This window comes from Puntigrus tetrazona, chromosome 8 (genome assembly GCF_018831695.1).
Source record: "Puntigrus tetrazona isolate hp1 chromosome 8, ASM1883169v1, whole genome shotgun sequence".
NCBI lineage: Eukaryota > Metazoa > Chordata > Actinopteri > Cypriniformes > Cyprinidae > Puntigrus > Puntigrus tetrazona.
In genome coordinates this window covers 14,410,636-14,430,997 of record NC_056706.1, presented here as the reverse complement: position 1 = coordinate 14,430,997, position 20,362 = coordinate 14,410,636, and the positions used below count along the sequence as shown (strand labels likewise).

The window sequence follows — 20,362 nt, the reverse complement described above, 5'->3', positions numbered from 1 at the left end:
TGACTATAGCAACTAGACTGAAAAAAAATTGGCGTTCAAAGAAATGAACCTATAGATGACTAGTAAAAAAAAAGTAACATTATATAAAACACACTCTGTACTTCTTGTAAAACATACTCCGGTAATCTTTGTTTATAACTTTGTCAAATAATTTCTACAGAACAAAAAGAGACCCCTATCTAATTCAGTATATTATTGAATTTAATTATCAGCTCTCTTAAGGTATTGTTTGTCATTTAGCTTTCTATAAAAAAGAGGAAAAAACGAAAAAAGTAATTGTGATAAACAAAATTGTGATACTACGAATTCTATTACTAATAACAAAATGCACTAAGATTAATGAGCTGCTGGGTGAATATTAATGATATTCATATCCATGATCCAAAACATGGATGACAATAGGTGAGCACCAGCCAATGATTGTTGTTAGCGCATTAGTTCCGCCTATTACCAGAGAAAACAGCAGTTCTTAAAAGCTGAAGAATTTTAGAGGAACTCTGTTATTTTGACAGGAAAATACAACAAAGAATATTGCTTACATGTAGTGCGTCAATTCTGTTTTAAATGTGTGAGTCAAAGTGTCGGTGACCCGACACTAGAGTTTATAGTATGTGCAAATACAGGTGCGTTACACTGCGCATCCATTAAGATAAACAGAGCTTATAATAAATTACAGTAAAGCCGCATTTTATTGTCAGTAACGGTAACGCTGTTGTAATGTGCGAAACAGTATCTTGTTTAAATACTCGTTACTGGAAATAATAACACTATTAGTAACGCCGTTTATTTATAATGTCGTGATTCCCATCACTGTTTATTAGTGCTGTTTATTTATTATGCCTATATAAAAACACACACATATACGTTGAAAATATATAAACATATATTTTGAAAATATTTGCATGTATATGCATTTATATGTATATAAATTGTATTGAATATAGAAACATAAAAACACATATAGTATGTAAACGAAAACTTTTATTTTGGATGCAATTAATCACTATTAATCATTTTACAGCACTAAATAAATATATTTAATATATAAACACCATTTATATATACATAATAAATATACACATAGCACACACTCATATATTACGTAAACAAACACTTTTATTTTGGAAAAATTATCCATTGTTTGACATCACTAATATTTATGTATGTATTAGGATTTTACTATAGTAATTTGGATCTAAGGTTTTATGCCAGAAACTATGGTTACCATTGTACATTTTTAAAGGGGTATTGTGTATTCAATAACGCTTTGATGCAGCTTGCTTTTAAAAGCTGCTCCTCCTTTTAAAGTGAGTTAGAAGGTATTAATTGGACATATATAACAGCATGACTAATCATAACCGAAGAGTTTTTACATTTGTTTGATTAGCATTTGTGCTTCATTAAATCAGCATGCGTTTGAGTATTTGCTTGTAGAATGAGCCTTGCTTTTATTCCGAAACAACACGATAGGGCTGTTATTTAGTAATCACAGTCCAGTGAGCTTTGTGATTTGCTGTGACACTCAGGGCTTTTCCCTCTTCGATGCTGAGATGGAAATTTCCACCCTTTCTTTTGTCATCACCTAAATGTGCTCAACTGTTGTGTCAAAGGGCCACAAGTGTTGGAGACACACTGTTCCTGTCTGAGACAGTCCATTAGTTGATTACATGTGCTTTGTGTTTCGTATGTGTGTGTGCGTGCACACGTGTGTCTGCGCTCTTGCACGTTAACAAGATTGATTTGGAGTGAGTGGTGAATGACTTCAATTACAGCTGGAGAAAAAAATACTTTGAGAGGAGAAAAGAAAAGCAAATCTGTACTCTATTGTCACAGGGATTACGCACCATTCAGAGTTGAATTGAAAATTGCGATTCAAATCCAGTTGAACCTTTAAATAAGGCTTCCTACAGGATTTTAATTGGTATTTCAGTTTAACCTCATAACCTCTGATTTTTAATTATTTAGGAACAGTAATAGATTCATTTATGACAAGAGTGGACCTCAGAAATCTGTGTGAAGAAAATCATATTACTGCTTCAGGTGCCGTTATAATAATACTAAATGATAGCAATGACACCTTTAGATTTTACTTTTTTTATTAATTTTACACGATAGTAGAGGAACAGAATTATCCCCCTGAACACTAGAATTTAATCAACATTTTGTATACAAATAGAATTTTAATATTTGTATTTGTATTTAATATTTGTATTTTTATTAGACAATCTAGACATTTTTTGGCATTCTAGGAAGAAAAGTAAAAATGTATTTTGATGACATAATAGTATTGAACATAGTTTGTAGAAATATATCTATATTTTTCTATATTTAATATATATCTAATAATCTAATCTAATATATTTATTCTTGTAAAAATAATGTGATAGATCAATATCTATCAATATAAATTTACTTTAGTTTATTAAAATAAGCAAATTAGTTTTGTTTTGTTTCAAACCGTATGTTGTATTTTTGAAATTGCAATTTAGTCATTCCTTTTCCTGCCATTCCAGTTTAGCATCTTGTGGCATGTGGCCTGTTTAATTCAAATGCCCACTCATGAATTGAAAAGGTGCCAAATTCTAAATTTTGAACCTGTCCAAACCAGATACTTACACACATTGCATGTAGACTTTTTGTTTTTTTAATTCAAAGGATTTTCATGATTTTAAAGCACATGAAAGTAAAGCCGAAGTCCTTGATCTCTTTCAACAATTACTGAATGTTTCACTTTTCTCTTTCAGTGGAGGCATCACACTTGAAACCATCTTTTCAGACTGGTTAGATACACCTGAAATGCCAGAGGTAAGAAAAAAGCCTAGATCTATTTTGAGATGTTTGCTTATTCAAGGCAGATTAAATACTCTCTGATTATGCAAAATGAATAAAAGCTGGCTTGTTACACAACATGTAAAAGACGTATTGGTGTTACCTCTCATGCCTGTCACCCAGAATGTAAAACCGTTTTAATCCATTTCCTCTTGAGCAATAGAACATAGAGCACATGCATATATCTCTCCCGGACTGACACAAGGCATGAATGAAACAGCTTCCCTCCTGTTTTAAGATCCATTTAAACTCTCCAGCATTTCTAAACTGGGCTCTTAAACAATCAATGACTAATATGAAACCATAAATCCATGTTTTTTTCTGTTTAATGTAGGATTTTGCAATCTTTTTACAATTTGAAAGGTAATTCGCTTGTGAAGATATCATGTTTCCAGAGAATAGTGTGGAGGCTGTGTGTGTGGAATCTAATCTGTCTAATCTTTTTAATGTTCAGAATTGTGCTTTTTATAATAACCAGCGAAGACCACAAAAGCCTTTCCGTTCATCCATCCTGAGTCTAAGTCTCAAAAAAATGTGTTCGAACATTCGTCTCTCTCCCTTCCAGCACAGTTTGTCTCAGTTTTGTGCTTGATTTACACTCATTCGCCAGCTAGACTGACGTGCGGTGCCATTTTCATTGACGCCGTCATTGGATCTAATGACACGTGGCTGCCAAAATCAGCACTGGAACAGTTTTACTTTTGGATAAAATCCTTGTTTTTTCCCCTGTTTGAAGCCATCGCTTTGACTTTAAAAATATGTTCTTCTCGAACGTTCCTCTAAATAAATAATGGCAGGAAATAGTCGAACCCCACAATAAACAATCACAGCCACATACACACACACATACAAAAGGGAGGGATGAGATGGGAACGGAGCTTTCTTTTCATTGTGCTATTTTTAAGACGGCAAACATTTGAGCGAGCATAATAAGTCGCTATATCTGCATTTTGAGGTGGGTTTGAGGCTGGGACAATCTGAATCTCATGACCTCCATTGACTCCGCTCGCTGTGGGTTGATGCTGAAAGGATATGCTCAGAGCAGCCTACCAAATCCCAATTCTGACGTGTACCTTTTGTAGAGAAAAGCAAAGCAGCTTCCAGGTCATTAGCTGTGGTGTGGCAATAGATGTGGTTCAACACATTTGGATTCTTAGAGGAAATTTATGCTGGTTTTTCACGATTAGAGCTCTGTTCCAAAACCTATCCATCCCATTGCCTATATAGGATGGTCTTGTAATGTCTTGATGTCTTCTAAGGCAGCATCCTAGATCTCACTGGACAGATATGGAAAGTGTATAAAATATATACAGAAGTGCTGTCAAAAGATTAATTGTGATTAGTGTGAGTGTGTGTGTTCTGTGTATATTTATTATGTATATAAAGACACACACATGCAGCATATATTTTTTAAATATGCACATGTATTTGCATATATATATTATATAATGTATATAATAAATATATACATATATTTAATATATAAACTTAACATTTTTCTACAGTATATACATGCATGTGTGTGAATTTATATATACAGTATCTTACAAAGTGAGTACATCCCTCACATTTCTGCAGCTATTTTACTGTATCTTCTCAAGGGACAATACTACAGAAATTAAACTTAGTAGTCAGAAGTTGTATAGCATTCAAGGTTTACTGTCCTCTTAAAATAACTCAACATACAGCCATTATTGTTCGATGATACCCTCAAACTGAGCTACAGTACAGTGGTCAGGGTCATGCACATGTTTTCCAAGACTGGTTCCACTCAGAACAGGCCTCGCAAGGGTCGATCATAGAAGTTAGGTCCTCGTGCGGTGCATCATTTGCAGACGCTGGCTTCAAAAAACAGATGCACGAGTCCTGCCAGCATTGCTTTAGAGGTTGCAGAAGATTTGTTCAGACCATACTGAACAACGCTTCAGCACACTGCAACAAGTCACTTGCTGAGTAAAGCGCCTTCTGTACTGTGACATTCAAGTAGAAACATGATGCCCTCCCTTCAGAAACTGGGCCTTGATAACGACCCCAAACACACCACCAGGATGTGATGAAGGTGAACGTGAGGAAGTGGCCAAGCCTGTCTCCAAACCTGAACCCTATTGAGAACATGTGGGGCATCCTCAAGCAGAAGGTGGAGAAGCACCATGTATCTAACATCCAGCCGCTGTTTGATTAAGTGGAAGCCTCTGGTAAATGCCATACATGGACAATAATGGATATACGTTGAGTTATTTTTAGAGGACAGTAAATTCATGGTTCTTTACAAGCTGCACATTGACTACTCTAAAATATGTCCAAGGTTCATTTGTGCAGTATTGTCCCTTTGCTGAAATGTGAGGGGTGAACTCACATTTGCACATAATACAGTACATAGAAAATGTATACAGTACGATATACAATTATATATTGTATATTATATACCTTTTATTTTGTATGCATTTGCATTTAATCATTTAATAAATAGATATGGAAAGCATATAGCAGCTTACAAGTACTCCACTCAGAAATTTGGCTTGCAATTTATTTCAATAGAGTTTGGTGTTTGTAATATATGTAATTATTATGCTATGGTAATATTGTAATTCTCTAGAACAAAAAAAATTGAGCTAAATTGTAGTTTTAAGTTTTTTGAAAAGAGAAATCCAAAGAAAGGAAAATGTAAACAGAGGCCGATTTTCAATTTTTTTTTACTTTTCTACTACTATAATATATACAGATAAATTTTAATAATATATTTGAACATTTAATTAAATATTTTATTTAAAAATGTATAATCCTCATCTCAAATCATTATGGAGTTTTTACATATATATATATATATATATATATATATATATATATATATAGGTTTTACATATAGTGTTTGGGGTTTATTACATGAGATATGTTCATGCTGTTTTAAGAATTTCTTAAAAACAGGACCCCCTTGACTTTCACTGGAACATTTTTCAAAATAAATAAAAAAAAGTGAGTAAATGCCTATGTTTGAACTGTATACGTTTGTCTACTTTCATAACTATCTGCATGTTGTTACTGCCTTCATATACTGCCTCTGTAAGCAGCTTGCTAGTGTTTGGAACACAGCATAGGTGGCATTCACTTAAATGTCAAATCCACTGCCACCTTAGCGATCAGGTGCAAGTTCAAGTCCAGTTATTTTAGCACTCAAAAGAGGAACTGTGTGTGTGTGTGTATGTGTGTGTGTGTTTAAGGGGCAAATTTGAGAGTCTGTGAGTGTGCATTTTTGTCCACGTTTCACATTTTGAGTGTGTGTGTGAGCCTAAATACAACTATAACACAAAATATACTCTGAGCATCTTCCTTTCTTAAAAGAAAAGATACAAATCTTAAAAAAAAAGTGGCAAAAGAGTAGCAATGAGCAACTTTGTGTTATTTGTTGACATGCTGTAAAGAGTCAGCTATTGTGTTGCTTTGTATATAAAAGTTTACAAGAAATTATGATGAACGATTGCAAAGACAAATACGTTTTGTTCATCAATAAATCATATTAAGCAAAAGACCGAGAACGTGTGTTAAGAAAGTAGGAAGGATCTGATCATTTACCAGATGATAAAGCATAAAACCCCATCTCAAGTTCAGACAGAGAGCTGTGAGAGCAGTTAGCACGTCTGTCATCGTAAAAAGCAGCTGTCGCTGTTGTGCCGCCAACACAAGGGCAACATCCCACTGTTAACTGTTCAACACCAATTTAGTTCTGAGCGCGCCGTGTTTAGGAGTTCATACAGACGTACTAATACAGAAATACTACATTTACCGTATATACAATCAGGGAGTGCGAGATGGGAGTTTGCGAGTATGTTTGTGTGTGTATTTTACGAGTTTGGCAGTAAGAGGGGGCTGATTGCAGTGTCTTGCAGGCGCACAAAGGCCTGGCTGTGCCGGGAATGAACCAGGCAATCTGGGCCGTAAAACTGCTATGTGTGGTATCCAAGTTAACAATGGCAGTTTGCAGCCCGAGAGTCAAATTCTGCTCTGCCCACTCTCCCTTCCCGAAAGTGCAAGAGAGTCAAAAAACACACATACATAGACATGCAGACTTTCTTTCTTTTCCCTTGGGGTAACAAAAATACATTTATTTAACTCTAAAAGCGGCTAATAAAGCCATGCACACACATAAAGAAGCACTTTGTTGAGGAGAGGTGTGCTACTTCTCTAAGCAATCTGAGTTTAAATTTTCGCCTGGAAAGACAATAAAACTGATGGAAAAATTCATAGACCTGCATATAAAGAGAATCCCGAGGCATATTTTTGGAACCAGAATGTCTTTGCAGTTATTTAAAATGTTTTTTGTAGAGTTATTTGGCACCAAAATGGATTTTTTTTCTTTGTTTACTAAAAAGATAGATAAAAGCTATTATAATTGGGGGGTGGGGCATTAATTATTGTATAAAATAAATTATTTACATTTTTTTATAGAATATTGAATATTATCACTCTAACTTTCCAAAAAAAAAAAGAAAAAGAAAAAATCAGTGCACACAAAAAATGTAATAAAATATAAACTAACCACCATAGATATAAAGGTACCAGAAATGTATGATTTATTATGCTTTAGTCAGATTCTTGCCGCCTGTCTGAACAAGACTTGAGGATGTATGTTCTTTTTACCCTAATCCTCTAGCAACCAACCGATCACCTAGCAATGCCTTGGTGACCAACCACAATAACAAACACACACACTTTCTCTAGGTATAAAATTTTCTTTGGTTTTATTATTAATCCAGATATTCATTTGAAAGACTTTTGATGTGCCATGTTCTATGAATGTAGTAGTACCTGATACCATCACTTGACATTTTTGAAATGGATAGGGGACATCATTGGCTCTGTTTTCTCTCCTCTTATCTCCCACATGTTTCTTATTACCTGCGAGAGGCCGTGTCAGCCTGTCTGTGAGATCCTTCTATACCTGCCTTTGTGTTTACACACCTCTACGCACACACGGCTCATCAGTTTTAAAGAGACAGTCCCTCTGAAAGCAGCGGCCCCGAGAGAAGTGTGTGTGCGTGCCTGCGTGTGTGTGACGGAGAGAAAGAGACAAACGGCCCCTCCTCTGGCTGCACGGGGAGTGAACGCTGTTGATTACAATGAAGCTCCGCTCCCAGACCTTTTACTGCTGCTACTGCCGTCTGCTCTCCCCCACACGCACACCTCATCTTTCTGCCTCCTCCTTTTCTCACTCGCTCCCCTCCTTTCTCTTTCCTCCCTCTCTCAGTGAGGGAAGGTATTCAGTGCGCCGACGGTGCGAGCTTTAATAAGGTTAAGTGCAGCGCGAGCGTGCGGAAGATCTCTCAGGAGTCGCGAGCGAGGATCTTTAGAGGAGAACTCCTCCGTTTCAACTTAATGAGGGGATTTTGTCCTCGGTTTTATCCTGGTCGCAGAGCTTGCTGTGTCGAGTGGTTAGTTCCCATCAAGGAACAAGTGATTCTCTCTCTCTTTCTCTTTCTCTCTCTTTCTCTCTCTCTCTCTCTCTCTCTCTCTCTCTCTCTCTCTCTCTCTCTCTCTCTCTCTCTCTTTCCACTCAACATTCTGCTGATCTCTTCCTCTTGTTCAGTGGCTGAGGGACGCCTGCTCAGAATGGTTGCGGACTCCAGCGGTGCAAGAAGTCAAAGGAGAGGTAAAGCACTTTTTTTTAACTCTTCAAGCTCCCATAGAGCACCTGTTTATATCTTACGTTCTTTGCAGATTGCTAGTTCTTTACTATATGAGCTGTAGCACTTCGTGTGCTTCATTCATAACTTTTACAACAACCGTGGAGCTTCTGTTTTGAGGGCATGTTTGCGGTTTGAGCCGTTTTTATTGTGTAATTGTGGGCAGCATTTGCTGTTTCTTGCACCTGGAGCATCACTCAGTGGCTAAGAGACGAAATCACACAGTTAGAAGGGATGTTTTTGGTTTGTGAGAAGTGAAGGATTTTACCCTGATGCTTTGTATGTAGTGTCTTTCAGTCATTGTATCTGTTTCCCTGATGTTTGAATGACGTCCTTCAGCCGAGAAACTGTTGAATAGTGCTTGTATGGTCTGAGTGCATCATGTTTAACTATTTCATTGCCGTGGTGCGGCAGGTATTTTACAATGTCTTTGTCTGTCTCACCTTCTCACTTTATCTCTATCACTCTCTCTCTCTCTCTCTCTCTCTCTCTCTCTCTCCCTCCCTCCTCTGCCTCCTCTTCCGCAGGTTGCAAAATGGATTCACTTCAGTGGCTCTGGTGGAAAGGGCAGCAAGCGGAAAAGAGCAGGGCCCAAGGTTAACTTCAAAGAGGTAAGACCCCGCCAAGCAGGCTTTAAATAGACCTCATCCCACCCGTTTGTCTTCCCTGCATCTCTCCCTAAAAAATTTCAGCTCAATCGCTCCAGATTAGGAAGCGTCCGTAGTTTTGCTTAATCATGCCTAACGAAGTCCTCCAACTTCTGCTCTTCTAAAGTTGCTGTTTAAGCTTTGCTCAAGTTTGCACGTAGTTTTGTTGTGGAGCACCGCTATAAGATTTTAGCGCTCAGATGATGTACTGGAGGGCATTGAATGTTGGAGAAGGGCTCACACATACGCCCCTCTCATCTGTTCGCTCCTTGGACAGCCATCAACAGAAGAAGAAAAAAAAATCAAGGCACGGTCTGAAATAGCTTGTGCCATGCCATGTGATGGCAGTGAGTCACTCCTTTAAGGTTTAGCTTCAAAATGGCTGATCTCCTGCCAGGGAAGATACCTGTTGCTCATTCGGCGTGAGTTTATGCGTGTGCATGAGCGTGATGTTTTTGTGTATTCTTTTTCTCTCTGTGTTTATCGAAACTTCGAAGTTATGCATACGTGTATACAGAGTCCTCCGTAAGTCTTCACCCGAATTGTCAAACAGTTTGTCTCACTGAAACTCACGCACATGTGGAATCTGCACGCCGACTGGCTGTATACCAAACAGTGCGGTCGAGCCTCTATTAAAGTATGCTCACAAATCAGACGGCAGAATTGGCATCATAAACTGCTGCGTGTGTGTGTTGAGCGTGTGTATTGCGTCTTTCATCTAGTGTGATTTAGGTTAGGTCATCTTCAAGTTTCAGCACTGATGTAATGTCTGCCCCGAGATCCTGTTTTTGTCACTTCAGCGGTAGGTGTGTATATTTGTGTGTCCGTGGCTGGAGCTAAGAGATTATTTTGTCTGAATATGTCTTAGTGAAAGGACATTCTTAAGTGTTACATTTTACAGCTGCTAACATATGAAGTGTTAACCCTTAATGAAAGAATTGTGGTGGTACCAAGGTATAGTGCTAACGTCAGATGGTAATTTAGTGGTATTTTACTATGCATTAGGACTCAAATTTCTAAGAACACTAATATAATTATTTAGCTTTTTTTTTGTTAAATAAAAAAAATGATATTACTTTAGGATTAAGATTTCTAAAACAAAAAATATATATTATATATCAATTATCATTTTATGTTTTCTTTGTTTTAAATTATTCAAAATTCTTCTTTATATTTAGGTTACATTTTTATAAAGTATGAGCAATTATCATCTAATATACATTATATATATATATAAATTTAAATTCTTTTATATGATATTTTAGGATTATAGAAAATTTTAAGTTAAAAGTTTGGGGTTCAAATGTCTGAGAGATTTTTATTCAGTTATAAAATAAAATAAAATAAATATATTATTTAAAAATATAAATATTTTTAAAAAATATTATAAGCAAATAAATAAAAAAACAACTTTTTTTATTAGATTATTTTTCGATTAGTTCATCTTTTTTCAAAATCCTTCCCTAGATTTAAGTTAAATTATTATTATTTTATATTATAAAACATTACAGAGTGATATAATATTTATTTTCATTCTTTTATGTAATATTTTAGATCATTTTAATTATTTTAGATATTTAGTTTTTAAATTAAAATAAAATAAAAAATATTTTAAAGCTAGAATTTATTTATTAGAATTTATTTATTTTCTTAATTTCACATTTTTTATTTAATTATGATATAAATTTGAATTAAGAATATATTTTTATATTATATTACATTATACTATAACTTTGTTTCATTAAAATATATTTTTCTCTCAATAAAACAACAAAAATAGATTTTTTAGTTAGGCCTTTTTGGACCACATTACATTCCATGTGTGGAATAATTGCTATATTCAACTGAAGTCACTAATTAATCATATTAAACCAATTTTGTAGTCATCCTCCAGCTCTTGTTGGGGTATTTTTAATATGAACATGTTGTACAGATGTTAGCTGTGAGACCTTCCCACAACCACACCTCTCTGAACCAGTAGCGAAGCTCAGTCTTTCTGGCACCTGGCGAATTGACACATTTGTTACATGTAACTTCAGAGAACAGTGACGGGGGGTGTATATCGAGAGAGACAGGCCCATGAAAGAGAAGAAAGACCAATTACAGTCCAGTTGGCTCTGTACAATGACCAGGGTGGGGACAGAGGGAGAAAGAGAGAGAGCCAGCGATTGTTTGAAGTGGTGCCATAAAAGCCAACCTGAAAGGAAACACTGGTGACCCCTCCTCTCCTCATGCCCCCTTCCTCTCGCACCCCACCCCACCCCCTGCTCGTGTAAGGCGGTGGGAGCCCCTGGCTCTTTCCAGGTGTATTTTATATTGCACATTCATGGACTTCAAAAGCAGGAGCCCCATCCTCAGCTCACCCATAAATCAAGCTCAGACCGGGCCTTAAAGCGACGGAGGGGCAAGAGGAGAGCGTGTGGGCCTATAGGCAGTGCAGCGAGCACTCTCTCATAGGTAATTACATCATAGGTAATTGGCACTGTTCAGGTCCAGACACCCCCTGCTAACCCCAGACTGAGATCAGGGTCACTTTAATGTGAAATGAAAGTTTTGGGCCGGAAAAGAATGGGGTTTTATTGCCTCCCATTTTAGTGTGTGTGTGTGTGTGTGTGTATGCGTGTTTGGGGAGTTGCTGTGCTATATTAGTTACGCTTTGTGATAATGAGCTTCATTTTGCTCCATTTTCATCCAAAGCCAAGCTAATGAGAGAGCCTGTCTGCACTGGCTAATCACAGAGACAGAGGGACCGACCTCTAGTACGGTCTCATACATTATCTAGCCTCCCACATAGCTGCTAACCATTTAGACAAGGTGAAATATTGGCATTGAGCCACAGGTTTCCTGTTTGAAAGTCACCACTTTAGCAGATGCTTGTATCCAAAAAGTATGTTCATTTTGATTATTTATTTACTAGGACTTTTGCGTAAAAAAATCATCATTTGCTGCTTAACCATTTAACCCAATTGTTGGTGCCTATACTAAAGTGTTACCCTGAACTCTTGCTTGCTAATTCCTATAACCAGTTGAGGATCTCTAACATCACATATTCTAATTCACATATATCTCTTGAATAAATTCAAAGAACACAATTTTGTTTTATTTTGAAGACATTATATTATATTATAATAGTGTTTATTTAGTCATTTTAATAGTTTTAAGCCAAAAGGTGAAGTACTTGATAGGCTATATATATTTTTAATATTTTAAATATTTTTTAAATTAGTTCATTAATTGTAAAAGCAGAATAACTATTACATTACCATTACTAATATTGCCAAATATTATTACAGTTTAAAATAACTTTTTTTTATTTTAAACTTTTTTTATTTTTATTTTACTGTGTCATTTATTTCTGTAATGGCAAAGCTACATTTTTGGTACTACAGTATCACATGATCCCTCAAAAATAATATGATTTGATGCTCAAGATGCTCTTCTTTTAGCTAGTTTTCATGTATTGTCATTTTTATACTTTCATTTTTAGTGACAGTAAAGAAAGGATGTAAAGATTTGAAGAAACAGATCAGGAAAGCAAGACTCTAACTTGCATCACTCATTTAACCACTGCACCTCAACCCCTCATCACATGAGCTAAGCTGATTAGGCAATATTGTTGGTGGTTTAAGCCATATTGTTGGTTTAGAGAACAGGTAATCTAAAGGCTAGACACTATAGGAAGTTCCTCAATGCTCTGAGGTTTGGCTCTTGTGAAATTTTTCTGTGTATATACAGTGTCAAAGAAAGGAATGCTGCGTTGTCTGAAATTAAGGTCACATTCATGAGTAACATAATCCTTCCCTTAGACCGCAGCGCCTGCAACCATAGTGACACGCAGATACACTCACAACTCCTAATCTATATTCTTCATGGTCATTTCTGCAATTCCTTTTTTGGCATTTGTTTTATACGGTTGTGTACTCTTTTGAATGTTCGCTGGAATGTAGATGAAAGCTCTTCCTTGCGGGACGATGTGTTTTTGAGCCTGATCCAAATTCCTGTTGTTTGCTGACATTACCGTTACTCTGCGTAGCCAAATGGATGTTCCTGTGGCCCGTTCAATATTTTTGCGGTAATGTACGCCACTCAGGTTTATCTTCGCAGGCCTCTGACAGCATAAAACCATTTTCCTTTTTACTACCGTACGCAGAGATGTCCAACAGAGCGCTTGATTGCCATGACCTGTTTCCTTCTGTTCCTCAGAGTCTCAGACTCACTCTTTCCCTGAAGTTTTTTTTTTTTTTTTTTTGCGTCGCATCCTGAACCCAAAGCTGATTTATGGATATGGGGGAAGAGGTAGAGGAAGTAGACCCCTCAATCCAGATCCTCTCCAAAGACCCGAGAGCTCAAAATGACAGACTGTAGGTCTAATGTCTGAAGTTGTGTGTGTGAGTGTGTGTGTGATAGAGAGGGGGATGTCTGCATTTAGTGAATATTTTGGCATCAGACAGTGCACGAGTCAATCCAAAAATGCGCGGTTATGTGCTGCTGCCAGGGCTGGAATCTCATTTGCACTGTTATTAGAGACGATCTCGGTTCAGTGGGATCCATGAGAAACAACAAACAGAAAGATCCATAAACAAAAGCAAAATAAGACTGACCTTTTCACTCGCTGCTCCTCCTTTGCCAGAAGTAAAAGGAAGAGGTGGGGAGGTCTCCTTGCATTACTTCTGAGTCATTCCTCACATGAGCTAACTGCACGGCAGGGAAAATATAGGAATATAAAGGAGCTTCTGCTAAAATTGGCAGGAGAGTGTCTCGCATACAGGCGCAGAAAAATGCATCGTATCGTATTTTCTTAATCTGTATATTTGTGATTTTCCAGTAAATAAGGAAAAGAAAAAGAATACTATTAATAAATATTATTTATTGAATAACATTATTAATAAATATTACACAAGATGTGTTTATTTCAGATGTCCTAAAATGTGCCTTATCTCATTTTTAAATAATTTCTATTAATCTATTTATTTATTTATTTATTTAGTGGGGATGCTTACTAAATTATGGATTCATAAAAAATAATAATAAAATATTTTTTAAAAGATGAGATTTGGTCTGAAAAATTAAAAGTCACTAAATTTGTGTTTATGTTTCGATTAAAATTTGATACATTTAAAACATAATTTGATAATGATTTTTGTTATTTTTGTTAATTTATACTAAAGTTAAAAAACTTTACAATACAGATTCTTATTTTATTTCTGTATACTTTCATCATTTTTTTCAGCCAAATATTGCACTTATTCATTTATCTAAAATTAGTATAATATTTCTTGAGTTAAATGTAAGATAATAATATAATATATATATGATTAAAATCAGTTTTTTTGTTCGTTTTATGTCTAAACTTCACAGTTTCAAAGTGAAGTAGAACAACAATTGAAATTTTTTTTGCCTTGTTTAAATTTTTCCAGTTTTGTGTATTTTTACCGCAAAACATGAGAAAAATACAGAGATTTTTATGTTGTGTAGGAGTGTGTGTAGATGTGGGTGAGAAGAGAGAGATGTCACATGTGTCTCTTGTCTGCATGTGTGGGAATGATCCAGGGTCCATGTCCAATTGCGGAGGAGCAAGTGAAGGGCAGAGGCTGTGAAGAGGAACAAATGCTAGAGAGAATAAACCATGAAGTCATGTGCTTTTTATTACACTCACACAGGCACACACACACACACACACACACACTACACTTCACATTCCTCACATCAGAGGGGTTTATACAACATGCAATCATTTAACCAGAAAAGTTATTTTAAGTTTGAATGTATTTAAACTTCAAAGTCAGATGCAGATCAACTCAAAGCTGACTGACTAGCGTTATAAAAACCTAAACATTGCACATGTGCTGGTGTGTTTGAAGTGTGGACTGGTTTGATACAGGCTTTTAAGTTCTAAATTGATTTTGTTTAAAGTTAACATCTACAGAACGTCTATAAAACATACTATAAAACAATGAAATTATCAATATTGCATATCAATTTCGACGGCCGTCAAAGCTCTTAAGAAGCTTTACCTGTTGAAAACCATTGGCATAGAGGCGTATACTGCCAGTTTCTCCACGTTTTTCCTGTTATTGAGGCTGAATTCCTGGAAATGCATGTGTATTAGCTTTAGCCTGCGCACACGTGTGCAGTTTTATTGTGAATTGCATGGCTGAGAGTTTCCACACTCTGCTTTGTACTATATGAGGATGCAATAAGCCATGTTCTCAAAAGAGCTCTTGCGTCCAACTTCCTATGCAAGCCCATCATAATCAGCAAACCTCATATAGCTGATGGCTTTTATTTGATACGGTAATTGGGCGCACCCGCTTGATAGAGAACAGCATAGAGGGTTGTAATGTAGACCCAGGGTCTTTAAAAGCCAGAGCATTATATGAACAGTATGTATATAAAAGGCTCTGCCGCTCCTGATGCACGAGAGCAGAACTCTTGCGGTCTCTTGTTTTTTTTTTTTTTCTTCTTCAAGCATAGAGCACTTTAACATGTGTCTGGAGACTTTTGGGTATTAATGCGGTGTTCAGCATAAGCTTAAAGGGATAGTTTCCCTAAAATTTCAATTCTGTCTTCTATAATTCATGTTGTTCCAAATCTGTATGACTTGGATTCTTTCCAATGTTGTTTTGGACCCCGTTAACTTAAACTGTACATTCTTCAAAATATCTTCTTTGGTCTTCTATAGAACGGGAAACAAATCTAAATTGTGAATAACATTTTGAGTATGTTTAGCATACTCTTTTGTCCCATTGACAGGAGGAATGGTGATAGAAGTTGCCTGATCTGTGGTTTTTTCAAGTTTGTTTTGGCAGTTTCTTTAGCATAAGGGACACAAATATCAGTGTATTATGTGATTCAGATCATTACGTTTTTAATCAGCAAATACTCACTTTTCTCTCAAAAGCTTAAGCTGAACTTTTCTCTGAGGAAAAGGGCTCGAAGCTTTTAACGTGAGTGGCTTCCTCACCGAAAAATAGCTAGCAACATCTCCAGTGTCATTAAATACCATCTGTGTTTGTCTTTCCAGCGCACATGGAAAAGGCATCAGTTAGGAAATACACAGACACACATCGCTTTAACTGATTACATATGGTTGCCCCTCACTATTTCCACAACCGTGACGTTCAAGCTCCAATTGGATTTAAGTCAAATACCAATTTGCGAATAAATGCGCCTTCTTAAATGGGAGGTAGTGCATAACGCTCAAACGAGGCCCGCGTTAAACGACTCCGCGCATGTTTTGCATCATGTTCCTCGGGCCTCATTTGGTGGGAAATGAAATCAACAGTCACGAATAAAAAACGTAGTGAAGTGACTCGGGCGTCACTTCATCTCATTTCTCACTGGTCGTAAGCGCCGCGCTACAACATCTGTCTGGTAGGAGAAAAAGCAGCGTTTCGGTAATGAGCGAGGGAGACGGCGGGTCTCACGGACCACTATGGTGCTATTAGCCTCATTGAGTTCCCCCTCCCTTCACCCTCTCCCACTCTCTGAAGGTCTACAGAGCAGACTTGTAAAGCCCACAGCATACACGGCAGGCTCTTTAATGCAGGGGCTTAATGCTGTTGGGCTCACAGGCGCAGAGATTATCGAGGGAGACACATATGAATCCAATAACAGAGACTTTTAAAGGGGTTTATTTGTCGTTAGGCTACAGATCAATTTGGGACGTTTTAGCCAAAGTGCTTCCGTCAAAGAAGAAAATCGTAATAGGACTTTGGGCTATGAAGGCTGTAACTATCTAGACTGCATTTTTCTCTGAAAGCTTGTAACAAATAGGTAGTTTAGAGGCACTCAAATAGACCATTTTTCTTGTGAACTACTGAACTGCTAAATTTAAAAAAAGTCTGCTTTATTAATGACCCGGTGAGCTATGCACTTAGATCTAATCACAAGTGGGCACATGACTGTGATGCAATATTGGCATATTTAATTGTAAATGTAAAAAATGTTTTAATAAAAAGTTGTAGAAATAGATGTCTTCCTGCTTTTTTAATGAATTTGTATCATAATCGTATGCCATTTAATATTCACTGTTAGTTTATATTAGGTTATGTGATTATTAAAATATTAGATTCTCTCTTACCGAGACTGCATTTACTTAATTTCAAATACAGTGAACACAGTAATATTGCAAAATATTGCTATGTAAAATAACTTTTCATGTATTTTAGAGTTTTGTTACATTCTTGTGATAGCAAAGCAGAATTTTCAGCAGCCATATGTATTGTTTTATTCAAAGAATTCTTATTATCATTGTTAAAAACAGGTGTGGAAACTGACATGCATTTTTGATGAATATTAAAAATATATATTTTATTAGATTTTTTTGTACTAAATGTTATTTAAAAAATATTCAAAATGAAATCTTACTGACCCCAAACCTAGTAAATGGTAGTAAATATAGAAATTGCTTCCCCTCATAATCTTAAACCTGAAGTACATATTATCTGTGCTCAGCAAAGAAAAACATCTGGGTTTTTTTCTCAGACTTCCCACACCGCCAGTTTGTACAAAACATCAAAAATAAACAGAATAACCCTCCCCCCAACAAATCAAAATACCATTGGACTAATGCCATTGTGAAATGGTTTCAGTGATTTTCTGGCTTGCTGGCAGTGGGCCAGGAAAATGAGCCCTTATCAGATCCATTCGATGCCGCTATATTTGGGTCTTGAATTGAGAGGGGCCAGAGAGCGAGTAGTAATGGTACAGACAGGAATAGCGGGCAGAAATAGCTGGCCGCCTGACTGGCACAATCAGTGGACTGCGTGTTGGATGGCTCGCTGTAATCATCGCTGCTTGGGCACAAAGGGAGGATGACGATAGCACATTAAAGCGCACTTACCAACGCACTACATCCTCCTGTTGTGTATGAGAATGCTCTGTGGGGGTCTGTTCAGCAATATGACACTCGAATTAAAAGATGTCCGTATGCTAGCCCAGATTTTCATAGAGAGTTTTGCATCCAAATTAATTTCTTGTGTGTGGGTGGCTGGCATTTGTTGCTTCTTGTTGTATAAGCGAGCACTGAATCCGACAGCTTTCACTGGTCCATTGGTGTGTTATTGTACATTCACCTGCCTTTGTATTGTCCTTCTAATCCCTGCAGCCTATTATAACCTGAAACCCTAGATTGAGACCAGAAAATTGAAAGGTAAAAGAATCTACAGCATGTGGGAGTAGTGTCTTTGACCTCTCATTTCGCAGGTGATGCAAAGACAGACACGTCAGTGCAATAGGAGATTTGGTTTACTTTTAAGAACTGTTTCCAATTGTGAGACTTCTAGAAAGCCCCAAGAGCGACTTTAGTGAGTGTCAAATCTCTGACAGCTCAGAAGAAAAGGCAAATATGAGTCATTGCTGATGAGTCATGTGACCTTGACCTTCAATTTTGCTTATTTGGTCAATTTACTGTGGGTAAAGAATGTCTCATGGGTGAAGATGGGTAAAGATCAGTCGTGGCCTATGTGTGCTTTTGTTTACTTGTGTGTATTGTGTGTGTGGATGCAATACCAAGCTGAATCCCAGGCTGAATGTTAAAGCAGGTGGAGATGTTTAGAGCAGGTCTGTTAGCAGCCGCCTGGTGTGACACTCTGCCACGTATTAGTCTCCATGTGTATGGATGACTCATCCCGTGCTGCTTGTCAGGAGTCTTTAATCTTCTTAAAGAGCCACAGCCACAATCCTCTGATGCTGCATGAAACGGTCCATCTGTAGTCAGATTTCATGCGTGTGAAACATTTTATAAACGATTTTAAAGAATATCTTAACTTTTCATTGGTAGTTTAGAATATGTGCGCATCTGTGTGCATCTGTGCGCATGAGTGCTGGGACAGATAAGTCTCAGTGCCCTAGCATTTGCATTCATTCACACCATCAGTGTTGGGAAAGCATCTTCGGAAGAGTCAAGCTTCCCAAATTAAACTATCTTCAAGCTAAAGTAGTTGTACTGTAACTTACTAACAAAAAGATCTAATTAAATTGGAGCTAATTAATATTACAATAGAACACAATTTCATGACGAGCAATCATTTGTACAAGTATGCACAATTTTTTTCTGCATGGTTGGGTCAGGCGGTAAAGCTTAATTGTTTGATTTAGGTTGAATTTGAGTTGTGTTGTCTTCCAGTTTTCTCATTCTCATACAAATTTAATTGTGATGAATTCTCATGAGATCAAGCTGGAGATATCTGTGCATGCAACCACCCAATTATGTCATTTTATAATTTAATTAGCCATTTTTTTTCTGGCAGAACAACAATGAGGGTTTTTGAATGAATAAACAATTAGAATTGTTGAATTAATTTGAATCAGGGTGACAGCTCAGATATGGTACACTAAATACAACATTAGAGGCTATGTTGAAAATGTACCAAATATCAGGATTTGGCTGAACATTTTGGAATAAAATGCACAGAGTGGTGGGGGGTTTTTGTCTCTTGAAGTGCAAGAATATGAAAGTTAGTTTTTACCAATTTGAAATCAACTGAGCTGCCATCATGCTGCTGAAAACTGCAGTGTTAAGGTAGTAGCATTACTACTTTAAAGAAGTTACTCCTTGACACTGCAAACACCCTTTCTTTTTTCATGTTTTGTTTGGGCCCAAAGCTCCAGTGATGCGTGAAAGGAACATCGGATACTGAGAAAGATATCTGGGCTTAGTCTATCTGCCGACCTCCATGAGCTCCGAGGTCTAATCTGAAGGTCGGCAGGGGGCCGTAAGCAGCAGCCCCATCTGCAGCTAGTCACCAGAACCCTGTCCAGCCCTGCAGACACGTTAGACATTTCATTTTCATAACACATCCTGCCAGAGTCTCGCCAGGTGGCAGCTACTATACCAGCATGTGGGGAGATGAACCCGAGCAGGCTTTTAGCAAGAGCCGATGCTATCTCACTAACATTTTCATTTATTTGTGAGGTTTGTTTTCCTCTTTCCCATCTCACAAATCCGCTCTGGCTCATATGGAGGAAATTCAGTTGACACGGGGAAATGTCTGCATGTGTATTTTCAGTATACAGAATGTATACTGACTGTATCATCTGATAAAAAGAAGAAATGACCAATTACGGTATGCCATCTGTAGATTTATATTTAGTGAGATCATCTGCCTGTAATACTGTAATATTCTCCATCTTCCTCTTGTTTTTTTTAGTCTATACATTTCCTGCTAGAAGACAGATGCCAGAACATCATATGTTCCCTTTTAC

The 20,362-nt window shown here is 37.0% G+C and overlaps 1 protein-coding gene across 1 annotated transcript in view; it reads left to right on the top strand.

Moving 5' to 3' along the window:
- LOC122350784 (aminopeptidase O (putative)) overlaps positions 1 to 20,362 on the top strand; it is a 69,644-nt gene that overhangs the window by 24,246 nt on the left and 25,036 nt on the right. Inside the window, exons 11-13 of the mRNA XM_043247496.1 lie at positions 2,745 to 2,805; positions 8,411 to 8,473; positions 9,035 to 9,118. Coding sequence (XP_043103431.1) covers positions 2,745 to 2,805; positions 8,411 to 8,473; positions 9,035 to 9,118 — 208 coding nt within the window. The remainder of the gene's footprint in view (positions 1 to 2,744; positions 2,806 to 8,410; positions 8,474 to 9,034; positions 9,119 to 20,362) is intronic.